Source organism: Orcinus orca, chromosome 3 (genome assembly GCF_937001465.1).
Source record: "Orcinus orca chromosome 3, mOrcOrc1.1, whole genome shotgun sequence".
Taxonomy (NCBI): domain Eukaryota; kingdom Metazoa; phylum Chordata; class Mammalia; order Artiodactyla; family Delphinidae; genus Orcinus; species Orcinus orca.
Window position 1 is genome coordinate 71,949,601 of NC_064561.1, and position 21,834 is coordinate 71,971,434.

The 21,834-nt window shown below is 48.2% G+C and overlaps 1 protein-coding gene across 1 annotated transcript in view; it reads left to right on the forward strand.

Moving 5' to 3' along the window:
- Positions 1-21,247, forward strand: part of TRPC7 (transient receptor potential cation channel subfamily C member 7) — a gene marked incomplete at its 5' end in the record, with an annotated part of 123,545 nt that extends 102,298 nt beyond the window's left edge. The window contains 5 exons of the mRNA XM_049707869.1: positions 4,970-5,165; positions 10,340-10,561; positions 11,206-11,286; positions 18,327-18,402; positions 20,374-21,247. Of these exons, the coding sequence (XP_049563826.1) occupies positions 4,970-5,165; positions 10,340-10,561; positions 11,206-11,286; positions 18,327-18,402; positions 20,374-20,543 (745 nt within the window). The remainder of the gene's footprint in view (positions 1-4,969; positions 5,166-10,339; positions 10,562-11,205; positions 11,287-18,326; positions 18,403-20,373) is intronic.
- Positions 21,248-21,834: the final 587 nt, after the last annotated feature.

Here is a 21,834-nt window from a genome sequence, read left to right on the forward strand (position 1 = left end):
AGCATTGCTTCTGCTTCAGCAGAACTCTAGCTCAAGGCCAGCTATTGTCTTCGAACTTGAGAAGACAGCCTTTCAGGAGCTGATTCCTCCTGCTTAATTTGAGGGTGCTACTTGCAGATTTGGGTAGGTAACCCTGAACTGAATTGTTTGGGGTGGGGGGCAGAGTTCCATGACACTGAGGGGAGGGCCTCATGGCACCCCGAAGCAGCAGCAATTTCCATAACAATTGCCCCAAACCCTCGCCTTGTTAATCCGTTTGTTCTCTGAGGCCCATACACAACTGCCTCTTCAGACAACCCGTTATTAAAGTGCTGTTATCCAGGCGAGACAGACCTGGTAGAGAACGGATTACCTCGCTCCTGCCGTCTGCATGATAAGTCAGCCCCAACCTTCCCACACACACACACACACCCCCACCGGGTAAGAGGAGGGTGAATCACGATCTATTCAACGTCACTCTCAGGCACTTTTCCCCTTTGACTTCATTAGGAGCAGTTCTTAGGCTAGGGTGGCCTATTGATGAAACCTCAGCCCCTTCCACTGCAAGCCAGAAGTCAAACAATCAAAGACAGCACAGGCTGGAGAAATCAGAAAGAGGATTTGCATGAAATCAAGCGTTGGTGATGATCCTTGCAGATAGGAAGGAAAACGGGCCTTGTTCAGAAAAGTCAGTATGCAGCTGAATTGTTAACTCCATTCAGCCCTGTGTGGAGGCACCCGAAGGTTGATGGGGTTGTATGTGTTCCTGGGTAGGGCAAGGCGACCAGAGCATCCTTGCCCACAGCCTTATAGCACTGGCTCACACCAGTGGGCTTGCTGTAGACTGGGACCTCCACAGAGATAAACAAGTTCTGTGCCCCCTGCATCCTGCTCTGTATGGTGCCTGGCACATAGCTGGAGTTCAGTGAATGTTTGGCAAATAAACACATGAATAAAAATAACAGGTACCATTTATTGGACTCTTACTATACACTTTAAATGGGTTGCTCCATTTAATCTTCACAGCAACTTAATAATAAGGTACTATGATCCCTTTCATAGATAAGCAGACTGAGGCTCAAGCAGGTTTTGTAAGATGCCCAAGCTCACACAGCCGGTACATGATGGGGCTGGGATTTGAACCAGGTATGCACCTTTGCTTTCTTACTCCTCCGGCTATCTCTGTGAAGATTCCTGTGACTGACGCAATTGGAGGAATCTGTGGCAAACTTGGTAGAGAGCCAGAGTGGGTGGGAGGAGGATATGGAACGAGCAGCCAGCATCCCTATCAGTAAAGAACCTCAAATTTAGCCTAGAGACCAGCTATCTGACAATGGGGACTTTTTGTGAGACAAGTGGCTTCATGGTGAATATCATCTACGTCAGCTGCAAGATACTTTCTTCTTGAAAGACAGTCCCAGACCTCTTCAGTGACTGGTCTTCTGCACCATGCCCTGTATCCCATAGCTCCTGAAAATTATGGGCGATGGCTGGTACATGACTCAGAGAGCATCATTACTTCACAAGACATTGGGGCTCGCTCCAGTGCCCAAGCTCTTGGGATGAGGAATGTACTACTCACTCCTCTCCAAGGCCAGCCTTCTCTCTAAGCATATATTATTATAGGTTTCCAAGGTCAACGTAACACAATGCAGTGAGGACACGTTTCACTTATTTCCCACTACATATTAAACCAGAAGACACCACAAACCTGACCTATCAAGTTACTTGTGGAGCTCTTGTCACCACAAAAAGCATCAAGTTTTCCTGAAAGATTTTGTCCTCCTTTTATTTTTCAACAAGGATGTCCATCATTTCATATTGATTTATAAGAGCTCTTTATGTAAGAAAGACATCATCCATTGTCATATGTGTTGCAAATACAAATCCTTTCCTCAGTCTTTTGCCTTATATGTTTACTTAATATGTTTTCAATATCTACAAGTAAAGTTTTACGTGAGCATATCTTTCAAACTTTCCCTCTGTAGTTTTGAAACGTCTCCCAGGCCAAGATTATATAACTACTAATATTTTACTCTGGCTTTGACTATGTAGTTTTTAAACATTAAATGCTTCAATTCCATTTAGAATTTAGTTAGGTGGTTTGAGCTATGGATAAAATAGTGTATTGCTTACCACTTAGCCCAGCTAACTGGACATAAACTCAGCCCATAATATCCCCTCTGAGAAACAACAACAGCAAAAATAGTCTATTCAGTTAGTCCACTGAAAGTTCATGTCACGGGGCGTGAGTACAAATGAAAGTCCCAAGAGACCCCAAAAGTGAATCTAGCCGTTATGGATGATCCAAGACAATGAACCCAGCTTTTCCTTAAAGGAAGTCTTTGTTACTGCAACTCATTTTGCCCCATGATAAGAGGAAGCAAGGGCTATAGACACTCCCTAAAGAACATAGAAGAGTTTGTTAAAAAGGCATAGTTTGGCTAAGATCCCTTCCTGCCCAGCCTGATGCAGAGGATTATTGCTTTGGAGGGGGGTTACTTCCACTCAGACAATCCCAGTGAGTCTGGGCCACTTGTAATTAGACTCTCTTGGAGGTCATGACCAAATACTAGTCCAGAGGTGAATCCTGAAGCTATAGAATAGAAATGAAACAGGTGTGAAGACTGTCTGACACCCAGACAACAAACTGAACAGATGAGCATTCCAAGCCTTGGGGGTGGAGGTGGGGTGTTAGAGGAGGGGCAAAGGCATAGGTTTAGGGATCGGTAAATATTCTTCTTTTACTGGAACACATACTGCTTAGTGGGCTGGCTCTGTCCCCTCCAGATTATTAACACAGAATGCCTAAGGGAAGGCACCAGGGATAAATCAGAGCTTAGTAACAAAATTCACAGCAAGAAGCAAATGAGAACAAAACGCATGCCGAATCTAGGCCATTTTCCCTCATCAAAATGCAGAAGGTTTTCCCTGGATGTGTCCTAGAACTGCTTAGAATTGCTTGCTTCATTTATGTCAGCCAAAGGTTTGTGGGGTTCTCCAAGTTAGGAAAGGGAAAATGAATTTCTGTTAAATGTCCCTCAGTTGGATGTATCATCCACTTCTTAAGTTGTTCCTGGTAAGTACATTATCCTGCACCAGTGCCTGTTTGCCCAGCCCCTCCCTTGGACAGCGTGTCCTCTGGTTTTCACCCGACCCTGCTAGGAAGGGACCAAGTGTCAGAGAAATCATGTCCTGCCATCTCCTTTCAGTTTTGATTTGGGGCTCATTCAGTGGTTTCAGATTCTCTCTGCCACTGTCCCCTTCCACTAGGGTGATAGATGAAAGATTGCTTCTTAATGGAAGGCAATACCTGCAGTGAATCATGCCCACACACGGAACGGCATCTTTTTCACACAAAATAGACGCTGCATCTCAAGTGAGGAAACAGTTTTGCCCCTTTCTCAGAATAGCATCAGGATCTGGAGCTCTAAAATAATAGCTCGATACCCAGTCTTTATTGCTAAATCCCTAACTAAATTCCTTCTTACTAAAACTAAGATAAATTAAATAGTCCAAACTCACAGATTTAAAAGAAAACAAAAACAAATAATGACAACAAAAACTCAGTTCAGTGTTCAGTTTTCAGACTCTGAGATGCACAGGGAATGAGCAAACAGCTGGCTAGACACACACACACACACGTACACGCACACACTCACACACACATACACACACACATACTCTCTCACACACAGGAGAGCTGGAAATTCATGCAAGTCAGTGTTGGACTTTTAGCCAAAGTGACAAGTACTAGTATTTTTGTACATCTTGTCAAATAAATACCAATCCTTAAAAAACGCTGATTTTTTTTCCCGAGATCTAGCTAATCCTGGCCATTTGTGGTAAGTGCTAAAAATCTGAAATGTTAAAGAGAAAAAAGAAAGTGCTTTCTCATAATAGGACCCAAACTCTGGATGCAAACTAAAAGACCTGCACTTAACCATTCAGATATTATCACACACAGGCATGTTCTAAACCACCCAACCAAAATCCAGCTTTCTAATTGAATTCTGTGTCACAAACCTGATATAGGGTCAGAGCCACAAAGTATAGACTGTGAGACGTGCTTGGGCCTTACTCTTAAAACCAGTGTATTTGGTGACTTGATAATCTCAAGTGTCAAAGAGCAGTGTCCTAAAAGCCAGCTCTTCCCTGGGCAGCCCTTACAGTACATGCAGTGTCTACCTTGAGTGAGCTGCAGGGTGAGGTTTGGGCAGTTACCTGGTGAATTTGATCAACATGGACACATCAGACTCATCACTCTCATTCCTGAAAATTCATCCCCAGTTTAGAGCACCCGATATATGTGGCTGGCCTCACTACCCAGAGCCAGGATGGTGGTAAAGCATAGTGGTTAGAAGGACCTGCTTTTGAAAACCTCTGACATGCCTGGATTTGCACCCACCTGCCAGCTGAGTGCTCCTGGGAAAGGCATGGAAGGCTCTGAGCGTCAGTACTTCCAGCTGTCAAATGGAGGGAATAAGCCAGCCCACCACAGAGGTGGTCACAGGGCTTAAGCGCGCTGTCCTGTGTCAAATGCCCAGCAAGCCCCAGTCGCCAATGATGCTGGCTCCATTAGCGAACACCATCCTCTTCCCTCTCCTGTGGGGCTGGGTAGTCTGAGAAGAGACACTCAAGAGACTACTGAAGGAAGAGTGTGCTTTCTGAAGCTAATAACCTACAAGGACAAACATTTGCCCTGGTGGTTAATTTTAAATGTTTAAGTAATTGCAACAAGATAAAAACTGATGCTGCAGCCAAGGGTCCCAATAAAAGGGTTGAATGGAAAAGAAAGAGTCTACCCTTTACCATGTTCTTTCAAAGTCTTCTTAGAAACCTGAATATCTCATGACTTCAGAGTACAGATACCAGCTAGCAGCCCCAGCCCTACTCCAGGGTAACCACGGATGTCTGGGTAGTGGCAACTCTCCTGTGAGAAGTGTCAGCAGATGCAAACCTCCTGAGAGGACTGTCTGTTTCCTTGCAGGGTTGAAGAAAGCTTCAAAACCTTATTTTGGTCCATCTTTGGCTTGTCTGAAGTGATCTCGGTGGTGCTGAAATATGACCACAAATTCATCGAGAACATTGGCTATGTTCTCTACGGTGTTTATAATGTCACCATGGTGGTCGTGCTGCTCAACATGCTAATAGCCATGATCAACAACTCGTATCAGGAAATTGAGGTAAGACCAGTTAATTGAAAATGCTCTCTCTCCCTCGGTTTAATTTGCATCACTGTTTTCAGCAATGGGGTAATGATGTCAGAAGCTCATGTGTTATTAACTGTGAAGCCAGAACAGCAAACAACAGACATTTTCCTTGGATCGCTCCAAGAAGCACTTCCAGTTAACCTGCCATGACACACGGCAGGCACCATGCATGCAATGGCCCAATGAGGGCAGAAAGAAACAGGGTCACGAATCTTTCCTCTTTTACATGTGTCCCCTCAGGACAGCATGCAGGTGACCCATGGCAAATGGGAATGACTGTTTCTTCCACCCTACATTCACTTCTGCCTCTCCCGAGTTATTTATTAAGTACCTACTTAATAAAGCCAAGCCCGTGCTAGGCACTGGCGATACAGAGATAACCAAGACATGATCTCTGCCCTTGAAGAGATTCTCACTCAGTCCAGTGAGAGAAAACAGATACATCAATCAACAAATTACAGTGCAGTGGGGCCAGTGCACCCAGAGAAGTCCTAGAAGGTGTAGGAGGTGCAGAATAGAGAGAGTGCATGACGATGGGGGCGCCGAGGCTTGCAGAGGTGATACTTGAAGGCCGTTCAAAGCCTTGTTTTGCTAGACAGACAAAGGAGTCAAGACAGTATATCAGGAGGCAATTTACCAAAATCTAAAATGCACAAACCGTGAACTATTGATTACAGCCTTGTTTGGAACAGCAAGAAATGAAAAACAAACTACATGAGCATTACTAGGAATCTAGTTAAATAGATTATGATGGATCTGAACAGTGGGAAACTGTGCAGCTTTTAAAAAGGATGAGGACTTTCTCTATATTCTGATGTGGAAAGACCTCCAATTATAATGGTAAGTAGAGAAAAGGCAAGTTGCAGAACAATGTATATATTGTACTCTATGTAGAGAGGAAGAAAAAGGAACACGTATTCCTTTTTGATCATATAATCATTTGAAAAAGAAAACTAACCTGGAAGGGTGCACAAGAAGGGCACAGCAAGGGGCGCCTGTTGAGAGGTAGGGGTTAGAGGTCATGGTGGGTTTACAGGCTTTCTCTTTATACGCTCTGATGCTTAGAAATCATGTCATTGTTCTACCTATTAAAAGTCAAATAAATAAATGCAACATTCAAACAAAATAAAATGCACTGACCCTTTGACTCAGCAAATCCGTGCAGACATATGATTTTACATAGATGTTCATTACAAGAAAAACTTGGAAATAGCCCATCAATATAGGAATATTTAAATAAACTGATATAGCACAGACTTTAAAATACTGTTTATAAACATTGAGAAAGACCTTTCTGTGCTGACAGAGCAAATCTCTATGATATTGTTAAGTGAAAAAATGCAAGCTGCAGAAAAATATCCATAGGCAAGTCTCATGTACGTAATAATACAAATGTGCAGACACAGAAAGCAAAGGTAGAAATAGGGTACCCTCTGGGGAGGGGAGTGGAACAAGAAAGGAGACTTGAAAGGACTTTCGCGTTTGCTTGGTATACCTCTGTACTTAAGTCTTTTATAAGAAACAATTATCTGTGTATAGAAAAAAATTAAGACGTCCATGTATTTGTTTGCTAGGGCTCCCACAACAAAATATCACAGACTGGGTGGCTTAAATAACAAAAAGTTATTTTCTCACAGTTCTGGAACCTAGAAGTCCAAGATCAAGGTACTGGCAGGACTGGTTTCTTCGGAGGCCTCTCTCCTTGGCTTGCCGATGACTGTCTTCTTGCTGTGTCCTCACAGGGCCTCTCCTCTGTGTATCTCTTCCTGTCCTTATGATGACACCAGTCATATTGGATTAGGGCCCCACCCTTACAGCCTCGTTTAACCTTAATTACCTCTTTAAAGGCCCTCTCTCCAAATATAATCACACTCTAAGATACTTGTGGTCAGGGCTTCAACATATGAATTTTAGGGGAAAGCTTTGGTCCATAAAATCCCTCCAAAAGAGTATTCTAAACCGTAGGAACAGCATGTGCCAAGGCAGGGAGGGATAAAACAATGTGGTATACTCAGCACTCTGCGCTGCAAGAGTGTAGGCTGAGCAAGAAAAAGAGGTAAGAGGAGAAAGGAAGAGGTGAGCCAGCGTGCAGCCTTAGTCTTAGCCCCCAGCCCCACCACCCTGCCACCCCGCCACCTACAGGAGAACGCAGCACTGTGTCAGCAGACAAACAACATATATATATATATATACATATATATATATTTAAGTGTTTTACAGACTTGGTCACCTATGTGAATACTGAGCTGTTGCTAACTAACCCTCCCTGCCCTCCTGGGCCTCAGCTTCCCCACATGTAAGAGAAACCAGATGGTCCCCGGAATACATGGGTTTCTGGAGCACTCGCCCCAGATGTTCTGCCCCATCCTATCGAGCACACTGTGCGTTGGTCCAAATGAACATAACATGGGAAGTCACGTGATTAGCATGAGTGATGCCCACTAGTTTGGGGCACTAGTGAGCAAGCCCACGGCTTATGACGTCAAGTTATCCACCACAGGGCGGTGACAGGTGACAGAGAGAGCCCACTGCAGCCCACTGGGTGCTGGGCTTCTCCTTGTCTGGTGAGAGCAAATGTCCCCACCGTCTCACTGGTGATTCGTGTACAAGGACCCTAAGATCGGCTGCCGGGACGTGCCTAGTGTTCATGGTCATGATGAACCTTAATGAAGCACGTATTTGTAAGTTCTTACAGGAGAACAGTTATTTATTCAACAGATCTTGAGCACCTACATCCGAATCCATGGACCTGCCTGCCTCTGTGCCCACCACGCCCCCCCTCCCCCCCGCCCCCGCCATTGTCCTCCTGTAGGCAGACAGGCCTTCTCCCCCTGAGCAGCCCCAGCCATGCGCCCTGGCCCCCTACCCTCTCTCCTCCTCGGGATCAGCCACTGCACATTAGCCCTCCCCACCTACATCCTCACCCTCTCCCCCTCTCTAGCTAATCCTGCCTGTCAGCATTTAAATGCATCTCTTGCTCTTTTTTTTAAATAAATGTATTTATTTATTTATGGCTGCATTGGGTCTTCGTTGCTGTGCGCGGGCTTTCTCTAGTTGCGGCGAGCGGGGGTGGGGCTACTCTGTTGCGGTGCGCAGGCTTCTCATTGCGGTGGCTTCTCTTGTTGGGGAGCACGGGCTCTAGGCGCACGGGCTTCAGTAGTTATGGCATGGGAGCTCAGTAGTTGTGGCTCACGGGCCCTAGAGCACAGGCTCAGTAGTTGTGGCACACGGGCTCTTAGTTGCTCCGCGGCATGTGGGATCTTCCCAGGCCAGGGCTCAAACCAGTATCCCCTGCATTGGCAGGTGGATTCTTGACCACTGTGCCACCAGGGAAGTCCCATCTCTTGATCTTTAAAAAAAAAAAAAAGTAACTACAAACAATCCTCCCTTCATTTCACTTTCCAGCTCTGAACCTTTGTCTCCTGCTCTTTACTGCCTACGAAGAGTTGTTTACATTTCTCACTGCCTCTCCACTAATTAACTGCTACTCTTCTCCACCCCAGCCCACCCGCACTTGACCTGGTTGAGAACTACTCACCCCTTGGATCTCAGCTCAAATGCTAGCCCTCAGGGCAGCCTTCCCTGACCCCAGGGGCAGGACCCCCAGCACCCAGCGCCTCCCCCAGCTCTTAGCCCAGCTCTAGATACAAAGAGCTGATGAGTTAACATACTCGTGTCATTGGCCAGGCTGCATGTCCCAGGAGGGCAGGATTGCCATCCCCAGTACCTACCTCGCACAGGCCAGGCACACAGTAGGTGAGCGCTAGGTGGGCACACAGTAGGAGGTTTGCTGAATGACTGAAGGTTGAACATCAGGCAATGTATTAAGCTATGGAGATACAAATAATACTTACTGAGGGTTTACTAAGTATCTGACATTGTTTTTCCCGCATTAACTTCTTTAACTCCCACAAGAGCCTATGAGGTAGGTATTATTATCCTCATTTTACAGGTGAGGAAACTGAGGCTCAGAGCAGCTAAGTCACCTGCCATGGTTACACAGCTAGTAAGGAACAGAGGCAGGGTTTGAACCCAGCCAGGCTTCGGAGCCTGTGCTCTCTCCAGTGCATCACCCTTCCTCTCAGGTCGGCAGTCCCTCCCACACCTCTCTGCTGTACAGCCGAGACCAGGAACAACCCCAGTCCTCACAAAGCTTCCAGTCTAAACGACCTGTATAGCATGTCCCCATAGAGCAGGCCAGGTGCTGAGGGGGTCTCAGTAAAAACAAGCCTGCTGGTAATGACCTTATACTCTCCTGGCACATCCCAGCAGCCTCATGTGGGCCCCTGCTGGGCTCACAACCCTTTGAAGTGTAGCTCAGGCCCATGTGGAGAAAAGCCCACTGCCCACAGCACACATATGCAGTGCTGACCTCAGGGCTGCAGGAAGCAGGCTATCACCATGAGCAGAGGAGCGAGCCCAAGACCACTGCCTACATCACACAGCTAGTAGGGGTCTAGCTGATTCCAAACCCCACGCCTCTTTCCTGGCCTCAGACTACCCTCCTAGGACAGGGGCCCAAGGCGCCTCCCTACAGAAAACACACACCTGCTACCTCTCAGGGGGGCCCACTCAGCGTTTCTGGCATTGCCGCCAACTCAGAAGTAACAGATCTGGGCTTTAAATCTACCACCACCACCACCAGGGAAGAGGGCATGGCCAGACGACCTGCTGCCAGCTCATCAGGTTTGTTCCCCTTGAATGACATACACTAGACCTCGTAACGTCGTTTGACAGCACTCTGACCCATGAGAAATACACTTTCTAATAGGAAACACATGATGGTGTCTGACATGGTAGCCACGAGCCACATGTACTGAGCACTAGAAATGTGGCCAGTCCAAATTGAGATGTGCTATGAGTGTAGAATACATGCCAATTTCGAGGGCTTGGTATGCCAAGAAAATCTGAGCTATCTCATAAATAATTTTTATAAAAATTACATGTTGAAATGATAACATTTTGGATCTATCAGATTAAATAAAGAAACATCACTGATATTAATTTCACTTGTTTCATTTTACTTTTTATAATGTGGCTCTGAGAACATTTAAATGCCCTTGTGTGGTTCTCCTTTGCGGCTGACGTTATGTGCTGTTGGATAGCACTGCCTCTGATGGTGTGCTGTTATTTTCCTTGCCTCACAGGAGGATGCAGATGTGGAGTGGAAGTTTGCCCGAGCAAAGCTCTGGCTGTCTTATTTTGATGAAGGAAGAACTCTACCTGCTCCTTTTAATCTAGTGCCAAGTCCTAAATCATTTTATTATCTCATAATGAGAATCAAGATGTGCCTCATAAAACTCTGCAAATCTAAGGCCAAAAGCTGTGAAAATGACCTTGAAATGGGCATGCTGAATTCTAAATTCAGGGTAGGTAGCGTGGGACTTACGGGGCTAGAGAGGCAGCAGGAGGGGGAGGGGGAGCTGTGTGTTTGATTCAGATGGTGCCCCTGATACAAAGGAAGTCAGGAGCCCGGAGGGACCCCGTGCTTTCCAGAATCAGCCAGCGCGTCAGCAAAGCTGCAGCCCCAGCAGGGGCAGCCGGCCGGCCGTAGTGCCCCTCCTCCTGCGGGCCGAGCCGGAACCCCACTGAGGGACTCCTTAGTGGACTGGGAAGCAGAGTAGCTCTTCCCAGAAAGTATCTGGATCATGATGACTGGGAAGAAAGGTTCCCTGCCCATTATCTCCTGCTCCTGGAGATTCTCAATTATTAGCATATTAAAATCTCTGGGGAGTCTTGGAGGAAGGACACCCACATCACTTTAACTGAGTGCTTTCCAAACAAAGCTGACCAAACAGTAATTTGTAACCGACTGACATCCTACAGAACTAGAGGCCCCAGGAACACGTTCTAGAAAGCCAAGCAGCAGTGGGTATAGTGACCTCCTGAGGGTCCTCATTTTAGAGACAGCCCCGTATGCAGGTCCTGTTCGAGTCCTAGCATGTATGTATGTACAATCGTGTATCATGGATTATGTATTATATATTATGTATTTTCTATTTTTTTTTCCCAGAAGACTCGCTACCAGGCTGGCATGAGGAATTCTGAAAACCTGACAGCAAATAACACTTACAGCAAGCCCACCAGATATCAGGTAACCACCCCTTTCCCAGGTATGGGCAGAAGCGGACTCCGTTCAGACACCAATTAAGTCACATGGCTGTGTCACTCCCCCCAGAACACAGCTTCATTCCTTCCTTCATTCGACAAATATTTATTGAGTGCCTACTGTATGCCAGGCACCATGCTGCTTCCTGGGGATACAGACATGGCTCCTATCTTACTGGCACTTCCAGTCCATAGAGGGAGAGATACAATGAGCAAGTAAACGCACAAATAAATATGTAACTTCAAATTGATAAAAGTGCCAAGAAGAAAACAATCAGATGTTAAAATGGAGAAAAATAGGGAGCCCCTGCTTAGATATGGCTGTCAGAGGATGTATCTTCAAGGAGAGGACAGTTAGCTAAAACCTCAGAGATGAGAAGGAGGCAGCCACGTGGGGCCTTCCAGGCAGAGGAAGAGCAGCAGCAAAAGCTAGAGGGGAGAAGCTTGGTGGGTCCACAGCGGCTAGAGCTCTGAGTAGGGGAGAGGGGAGGGCAATGAGGTCAGAGTCCAAATCAGGAGCCTGGAGCAAGGTCAGGAGGTGGATTTCACTCTGATGTACCCAGGAAGGCAGTGGGAGGAGTTTAACTTGGGGGAGGGAGAAGATGATAAAATTGTATTTATGCTTTAAGAAGACTACCTAACTGCTATAATGAGAAGAGACCAGTGAGGACGAGAGTGGAAGCAGGGAGACCAGTGAGGAGGATGTGACAGTCACCCAGGTACAAGGAATGGCGACTTGGAGTGTGAGAAGGGTGAGGGAGAAAGACTGACTGACTCAATATACTGACTGACTCAATATATATTTATAAATAAATATACGTTTGGGATGCATCGCCAAAGGGACATGATGCAAACCAGCGGGCACCGGGTAAGGAGAGGCAGGCACGCAGGATGGCTCCCAGGGATCTGTCTTAAGCAACCAGGTGGATATTGATGTTTCCGGTAAGCACCTGACCTTAGACTGCCCGCAGGCAAAGTCTGTTGTTATAAAAATTAGGAGAACTTATGTGCGTACAGATCTTGCTTTGCTTTTGGAAATTAATGCAAAATCTCTGTATCCATTTGCATCAGCCAGTGATAAATGGTTATTACTAGGTCATTGATTATAAAAGTGCAGACCATTCTTTTCTTGCTTGCCCACTCCCAATGACCAGCAGTTTTACCCATGTTGACCATCTCCTATCAGATGTAAATCTGAAGCTGTCCTGAGTGCTCCTTCAGGCCAAGGTGATATGACCCTGGTGCCACTATCGCCGAGGGAGCCATTACAGACTTAGCATCTTCCAGACACAGGTCTCTAATTGAATCTCCATCCATATTTCAGAAGCCAGCTGTGCAGTTAGGAGGAGTTAAGTGTACAATTAAGAAACAGCTCATCCCTCATAGTACTTATAGTTTTAACAGATGACATGGGCTAAAAATTGGCAAAGGGCAAGTCTTGTCTTTAATTGTGCACAAAATTGGACCTGACCAGTTTGATCTGCTTTGATTTATTTTACAGGACCAAATCCTTTGGTCAGGGGAAGGATTTTTATTTCTTAGCTTCTCGGAGAGAAGTAGAGATTATCTGTGCCACAGAAAAGATAGAAAACCCTAGCAGGGGCTTCCCTGGTGGCGCAGTGGTTAAGAATCCGCCTGCCAATGCAGGGGACACAGGTTTGAGCCCTGGCCCGGGGAAGATCCCACACGCCGCGGAGCAACTAAGCCCGTGCACCACAACTACTGAGCCTGTGCTCTAGAGCCCGCGAGCCACAACTACTGAGCCCATGTGCCACAACTACTGAAGCCCGCGCGCCTAGAGCCCGTGCTCCCCAACAAGAGAAGCCACCGCAATGAGAAGCCTGCACGCCGCAACTAGAGAAAGCCCACGTGCCGCAATGAAGACCCAATGTAGCCAAAAATAAAATAAATAAAATAAATTATTTAAAAAAAAGAAAAGAAGAGAAAAGAAAACCCTAATGGATTAGGGCCAGATCTCTCCTGGGTTTTGAGCAGAATCAGCAGCTGATATCAAGGAAGGCAGCTGATGTGGTGAGTGTCTATACCCAGGATGAATCCCTTATGAACGAGGCCCTGTTCCACAGCAGTCTTGAGCAATCCCATTTCTGTCTTTCATCATCACTGGCTGAGTCCCTGCAGCCTTCAGTCTCCCGGAGAGCTTCCTGCTATGATTACACAGATTAGCCGGTTTGCAGCTTCAGGCTACTGATGGCCTGGGAAAGCAGGCTCACCCTGTATTTTGTGAATCCAGCAAGAAAAGCCTCGGGCGACTTATTCAAATCGTTATCACCAGAAAGAAGACAGAAAAACTGGGCCAGTGGGCGTCAGAGGGAGAGGGCTGAGAGGACAGTGGATGGAGCAGAAAGCATCTTGCATTTGTACATTGGCACCTTGCTCAGTCCTTCAAGGTCAAGTCTGGGCATCTTCCTGAGCTATCATCTGCTCAAATAGGAGTAAACGTTGAGTTGACACAGACAGGCAGCTGGATCAGACTAGACACTAGGGCATGTGAGAGAGGCAGGGTCTGTAACCCCCACTGAACAGATGAGGGAATTCAGGCTTCGTGGCAAAGGTCACACGGATGGTTGAAGTGAGATCTGTCTGACTCAGAAGGGCACCCCTCTTGTACCCCATCACGCTGCCAGGGCACTGGCCCCTTACTCCTCTTCACAGTGTCAGAACCTGCCCTGTCTGTGTCTGACAGGCCCTGGGAAGAGCTCTATCTGAGCCTGTGGGGAGGAAGCTAGGAACGGAGGGTGCTTTTGCTATCACGGGGCAGCAACCGGTACAGAACGAAGGATTTGGGCAGGGATCTAAAAATGGCTCAACCGATTTCTTGGGCCCACTGGTGGCCTTCCACGCTGTATTGCTTTCCTCTCAAAGCAACTTCCAAAAGTGCCAAGAATGTGAGGAACCCAGTTCACGCCCTCTTTCTTACCATCCAGGCTGCACCCACAGCCTTCAACTCTCAGAGCCCGTATGCTGTCAGCCTCTCACTATCGAGGTTCTGAGACACTCTGCAGCAATCCCGATAAGATAAAAGCCCCGCCGTTGATATGTGTGTAGTTGTTAAGCTTGTTTCCTTTGTGTCTCTAGTGCATCTGCTTGACTGCTCACCCTTAGCAGGTTGGGTGTTTATTTTAAGCTTGTCATTCCTTCAACTTTTTAGGGCTCTCTGTTACAAGGGGAGGCAGTTCCTGCAAACTCCAGAGGCTCTCTGTGCTTTGCTTTTCTTAGGCTTCCAGGGGTCTGAATTGTCATTTTTCACAAAATTGCTTCCTTGCTTTTGTAATTTTTTTTTTCCAATCTGGGCTCTGTGGACATGAGACCAAACAATGGAACAAAACCATGATACCAGCAAAATGGCCAAAGTGTGCTTCCTATCAAAGCTACCCTTGACCTGTTCCAAGACATCTGGCATGTCCACCTGTTGGGGTGTGTACAGACTTCATATACTCAGTCTCTGAGGATACATTTCATTCATGGGCAAAGCAGACGAGCTGCATCACAAACGCATCGTAGGATCTAGGCACAGTCTACCACTGAAAAGAGCCCCAACTTTTATGATGCAATCCCTTCCCCAAAGCCCAGTGGGGAGTCCTCTTTTTTGCCTTCTAGATGCCCTTTTCTGTAGAGATTAAAGCCAACAGGATAGACAGCTTGCCAGTGCTGATTTCTTCCATTCTGGGGTCTGATAAACCCCAGTTTAACAGATGACTTGTCCTGTGATCCCTTTTGTCCATTCTCTTCCAAATGTTCCTCAATTTCTCTGTTCCTAGGTGGCAGCATTGCCTTCCTCGGGATGCTACTTTGTTTGCCATGTTCAGCATGTGTATTCTCTTCCTTGTCTCTGTCTTCAGCTGCCCTGGCTGCACAGAGCGGTCCCTTCCATTCCCTCCTCACCAGCAGCAGCCAGAGGCCACCTGGCTCTTGGAGTCTGGGCAGAGCAACTGTGTGCCTCCCTCCCTGGATGTGGGTCTCGGTGTCACAACCATTCTTACCCATCGGGTACCTCAGTATTAGTTATTTTTCCTGAGTAAGATCACTGAATATTCTCATCTCCAGTACTTGCTAAATGCCTCAGGGCAAAGTGGGCCAAGTTGGCACTGACGAGGGAGTGTTAATTTGGGAAAAGTTTATTATCTCCATGAAGTGAAAACTCTGTGGAAGATGGCCAGGAAGGGTCGCAAACTCATCACAAAGGACCATGCTCTTCCTCCACATAGTGAAGTAGGGGAGGCTTTTGATGTCCATCTTTTCTGCAAACAGAGATCCTCTGTAGCATCCATGTTAAGAGAACTTTGGTCATTTTCTAACCATTTCAGACTTGCTGGGGACGAGACTGGCATCTTGCTCCCACAGATCCCAAGTGGTCTAACATGCATATGCCAGAGGGGAGGCTAGGTCATCATCAGAGCATGAAGTCTCTAAGCAACCAACAGGTGGTCACACTGTTCTCGCTTAAGGTACATGTCACTCCTGGGGTGCGGAGGAAGGTTAGAGGGTCCCTGCATGTCTGCTGTGCTCACGCGATTCTGCTTCCACATTAAACCTCCAAAATCCTAATCTGTGGTGAGAGGCTTAAAAGCAAACCCTTGCTGCTCTCCCCTTGGAGCTGCAGATCTGCAGAAACCACAGCTCAGATCAAGCATGCCAGGGTTCAAGAGCAAGCCTCAGGCATTTAGGACAATGACATACCAGTGACCCTCTTCTGCGGGCTAGCAATCCATCCTCTGAAATCTAGCTAGGCTTCTTCTTGCATAAAAGACCTTGTGCTTTGTAAAGGACAGACTGGCACCCAGAAGTAGTCCAAGCCCCTGTGACCAACAGGAGCCAGTTTCCTGCATCTCATCTCCAAAACCATCGTGCACTTAACCTTTTTCTGAAGCTTGGACGAAGCCCCAGCTTTGGTTTCCATTTTGGTTAAATCCCAGATCTGCCACTTTCTGGCTGTGTGACCCTGGAGAAGTCACCTCGCTCTCTGAGCCTCAGGGACTTCATCTGTAAATGGAGACGACAACCCCCATCTCACCTGGTTTCTGGGAGGATTCCATGAGGTCATTTTGTCAAGGAGGATAACACAACTCCTGGGCTGCAGGAAGTACTCAACAAATTTGTCTTAATAATAAACACATACTATGAAATCTTTTAAAGTCATCAGTTTAATCATGTTGCACTAAAACACAATGTGTGCGTGAAGCCAGGAGGATGACAGCTGCTGCCGTAGCTATGAAAGGATTCTGCTTAGCTCCATCACAGAAAAGGGAGCTCTCCACTTCCATTCGCTGGTTTATAATTTTATGTTGTAAATATACAGTCTGTTTAATTGATGGATCCAGAAATGGAAGGACCTCTAATTCTTGACGTTTTCCTTTAAAAAGGCAACAAACTTTAACTAGATCCCTTTGTCTTATGTCGGCCTGAAAGTTTGCAGTAGAATACTTCCAAATTTCTTATTCAGTAAGAATGTCAGATACTTGGGTATCTGGTTTGTTGGGGTTTTTCCCCCATGAGAACTGGTTCAGGACAAAGTTGATTTTGTTTTGTTCTTCCAATTCAAAGTGAAAAGAGCATCGAGTCCCACAAAAGGCACAGATTCTTAAAACTCAGGTGACCTGCCTTATTGACTACGAGACCATCGGTGAGAAATCTAGCGTTGCAGTTTAACCACCAACAGGACAAGACCCAGGCCTCTCAGAGAAGCAGCAGCATGAAGGCAACTCACTAATGAACTGTTCAGCTGAAATTAGAGCACGACACAAACCACAGAGCCAAGCGGACCACCAGCAGGGGCTGAGGAGGGGCAGAAGTGGCCCACATGAGCTGGCTCAGAGCTCAGTGTCCCGGGACACTGAATCATGGAATCACAGGGCTGGAGACGCCTCCTTGGCAAGGCTGTCACCATTAAAGGCCCTGAGGGGACCACCAGTTGGTGATAATGATGAGATCCATCCTCCAGCTCTCTGCATCCCGGCAGCTCACTTCTCTTCTACTTGCAAGAAGCTTTTCCTGAGCCCAGGTAGTCAGAGAGAACTTAGCCACCTGCTTGACCTCACACAGCAAAGCTGGGGACAGAATTCGGGGCCCTTCAACCTAGCAAATGCCACCTCTGCCCCCTCGGTCCTCAGAGTGAGCAGGCCAGTCGGTCACCAGAAGGGACGCCGAGGAGCAGGGAAGCCCCCCCCTCACGGTGCTGCTTGGCTCCTAACAGATTCAGAAGGCTCGGCCACCAGAACATTTTTAAATCCTGCGATATCGCAGGAACCCTGGACCGACCAGCTGGCAAAATCCAAAGTTCACCGCCTGCGGTCTTTCTTACACTTGGCTCTATTCTTGGTGGCTCTTAACTGTGTGTTCCTGCCTCCTTGGCTCATAGAATCTGCATAATAAGTGGGACCTCCAGCGTGACTGACAGTGTGACAGTGTTGGGCATGTGGTGAGACTTCAGGGAAGCGGTATCTTGGCCAACCCTCCCAAGGCTGTATCTGTCTCTGCCTCTGGTAGGAATTTTCCAAAGTACAGTGGACTGGTCCTCCGTGCCTGGTCCTGACTGTGGGCTAAGCGAACCTCCCCTCCTGCCCAGCAGCTTGACGGAGGCGGCTCCACCGGCACTGGCCTGCTAAGGTTTCCTTACTGCCCCGTGATCGCATCAGTTGTTGAAATACAAGAAAGTGTTTCGGAGCTCAGGCCCCGAGAAGAGGGCATGATGGGCTAAGGTCACAGAGGCCAGGGTACAGGCAGGCCTAAGGACCCTCAAGCAGTGCCCGTGGATCTCAGGTGATTCTGTCTCTCTCCGTGGCTGGGCCTTCTGCCACTGAGAGTACCCTGTTTTCACAACCCGGGCTCAGGTGGTATTGAATCCAGAGATACTGGAACCTTCCCCACTAGGCAGGGCACCCCTCGAAAGTGAGGCATCAGACAAGGGAGGACCCCTGTGCTGACAGGCGCCCTGCAGGAGGGAAGGCACTCACACCTACAGCACAGGAGCTGGGCTGGTTTGATCCCTTCCTTATGTTCACATTTCAGAAAATCATGAAACGGCTCATAAAAAGATATGTCCTGAAGGCCCAGGTGGATAGAGAAAATGACGAAGTCAATGAAGGTAAGCGATTGGATCCATCTGCTGCAGGGCGGAAGCCAGACGTGGTCTCACCAGGCTAAAGTCAAGGTGTTGGCGGTGGGGCTACGTCCCTGCCTGGAGGCCCTGGGGAGGCTCGTTGGGCTGTTGGCAGAATTCAGGTCCACGGAGTTGTAGGACTGGGGTCTCTGTCCCCTGGCTGACCATCAGCTGGGGCTGCCCTTAGCTCTGACCTTAAAGCCGCCCCCCAGTCTTGGCGTGTAGCGCCTCCATCTCAGCACCAGCAACAGGGCGTGGAGCCCCGCTCACAACAGCTGTTCTGCCTTGTGCAGTCACGGCTGCCGTGAGTCGGCCTCATGTCCCTGGAGCTCAGGATGGCCCCGAATTCTTCATCCCCTGAGCACACATACAGACAGCAGCAGACTGTACACCTCTTTCAGATTCTGCGGCAGCCCCGGTTCTAGCTAGCTCTGTCCTGTCTCACTTCCTGGCTCTAAGAAGCTACCAACCAGCAGTTTCTCAAAGAATCCCCCACCTCAGAAGCACTTGATAAAAATGCGGATCTAGAGCCCACCGAGACCTAATGCATCGGCGTGGCCTGGGGGTCTGCATCGTGATAAGGATGCCAGGTCATCCTGATGCGCACTGAAGTTTGCAAACTACATTATTTTCCCCGTGTGGGTTATCTTCCAGTCTATTTTAAGCAGTTACTCTTAAACGAAAAGCAAATTACCATACACCAGGTAATTAATCTTCATGAGACACCTGGGACAAGTATTTGCCACCTAGAAAGAGCCTCCCGCAAGAGTGAAGTCATGAAGTCTCTCCCTTGCCAGGGCCCCAGGGGCCTCCGGAAGGAGCCTAGTCATTGAGTGACCCTCTGCTTCATCCTGGGACATCCACAGTGCGGCCTCAAGGTCAGCAATGACCTAATGGCCCCGGGGGCTGACACTGTCTAGGAGCCGAGCAGCAGCCCACCTACCCACCCCTACTGTTGGGTCTCAGATACAAAACTGCCGGGTGTCATGGCAGCCAGCTCCCCACAGCGTGTAACGTGATTGACAGGAAGGTACCTGATCATAGAAGGTGGGGCTGCCCAGGTTCACGCCACTAGAATCACACCATGAAACTGGGGCCCAAAGAAGCCCCCATGGAAAGAAAACAGGGGATGTATGCCTTTGTCAAAACTGGCCAAACTGTACCTTTAAGACCTCTGCATCTTCTGTGTATAAGGCATACTTAAAAAACACGCATGGCTAATGTGACACTTGAGCCAAGTCCAGTATCTCTCAAACCAGGAGAGAACCTTTCGACTCCCTTTGTGCTTAATAAGAAGATTCCCACAGCCCAGGCCCATGTGGATTTCTAACCACACGGTTCGCTGTGGAAAGAAGCGGAAGACCCTACCTGTGGTCCCTTGCTAGAGAAAGAGGAGAAGGCAGGCCTACCGTGGTGCACCGGTGAGGGATGCTGCTTGCGTGGTGCGGACAGACTCTGCCCCTGTGAGGAGGCCTGGCTCCACAGCCGCAGCCACTGTGCTGAGCTGATCCCCTCAGACACTTGGGAGTTTCTCCTCCCTGAGACGACAGAACAAAACATGGAGCATAATGAGAAAAAAATGTTTCAGTTAACAAGGGTGTTGCCTAGAGTCTTGAAATCTGCTTCTAATGGCTCCAAAACCAGCATTCCAACAACCGTGATAAATCGGTGTTAGCAGGTCACAACCTGATCTTGATTCTTCCATCTACCCCAAACCCCTAATGGAGAGCGTGACCAGGAATGGGAGAGGGGTCTTAAGCAGATGAATGAATGGTCCTTTGTCGGTAGAAGCTGAGTGGGATTTAGGTCAAAACAGAGCTCCCGTCCCCTCACCTCCACCCTTGGTGGGCTGGACCAGTAGCCTGACGTTCTGTGGGAAGGATGCACGCCCCAAATGCCTATGGGCTGAGCCCCTTCAGCAGGCTCATCTCACCAAAATCTCATCTGTCCTTGCAGGCGAACTGAAGGAAATCAAGCAAGATATCTCCAGCCTGCGCTATGAGCTTCTTGAAGAGAAATCTCAAGCCACCGGCGAGCTGGCAGACCTCATCCAACAGCTCAGCGAGAAGTTTGGAAAGAACTTAAACAAAGACCACCTGAGGGCGAACAAGGGCAAAGACATTTAACAGCCTTCATCGGCACCTGTGACGTCTACCAGCATTCCAAGGCCAGGCGGAAAGCCCTGGCCACCAGCCCTGGTTGGGAGGGCCCTGGGCCACTCCTCTAGGACTCTAAGGGGACCAACTGGCTCTGTCCTGATCAGCCTTGCTGACATCCACAGCCCAGTGGCCTGCCTGGACCCAGAACTGTTGTGAATCTAGGCTGTTGGGTGAGAAACTAGACCACAGGAGGAGGGGAGGAAGTGCCCCCCCCATGCATGTGACACCTTCAGGCCAGTCACAGTGACATATGTCCCTGTGGCCAGAGCAGGAAAAGGCCATCTCGGATGCACACTCGTGCCCTCCCACTGCACACGGACCGCAGCGCTGTCTGCATCCAGGAAGCCATCCTGGATGGCTCATGGCTCATGAGGCCATCATGCCTCATCCCATGCAGCCCTGCTCACTCCCTCCCCGCCACCCACATACATCCAAAGGAACTGGGAGGTGACCTGTGATCTATTCTTAAGTGCCAGATGAGAACACAGATAGCCTAATAGCAAAAGCGCTCTATTTGTTTATATAAAAAAAAGGTTTAAAAATCCTAAATCAAAAATTGTACTGTAGGTAGCACTGTTCAGAGAACAACGACAAAATCCAAATGATGTATTTTTACCTTTATTAAAATTATCTTGTATTTACTATTTTTACCTGAAATGGAAAGAAATAAAATTACCTCATAATAGCCTGGGAAGACTCTGTGGATGCGCTGCCCTCCTGTTGTCCTGCGTCCTCTCTGGAGGTGGCCTTGGGCATCTGCTGCTCTGGGAGGAGAATGAGCAAGTGGGAGGGGGCAGGTACCACCCATGGGAGTCACGCAGCCAGGACCCCCACCTCCAAGCGTCTCCTCCTGTCTCCAGACCTAGTGACCCCCAACCTCCCCAAGGTCAGGAAGGAGGCAAAGGAAATGGTGAGGGAAGCGGAACATTTTCTCCCATCCCACCTCTCCCGCTCTCCCCTTGAGTGGCAGGGGAAGGGGAGCCTGATGAAAGGAGCCTAAAATCTTTCCGGCGGGGCCTAGGTGTGAGTAGGGAGAGCAGCCACAAGAGGGCGCCCCAGTCCCGAGCAACGCCCATTCTGAGCGGGCTAGAGGAGATGCCACTGGGCCCCAAGGATCACTTACTAGTAACACCAGCTGGATGTGCTGAGTGAGCACTTGCTGTGTACCAGGCACTGTGCTGAGGGCTCTGCATGCATCAGTCCACTGAACCCTCACAGGAACCCTATGAGGAGGAAGAGGATCAGGTCACAAATTCAG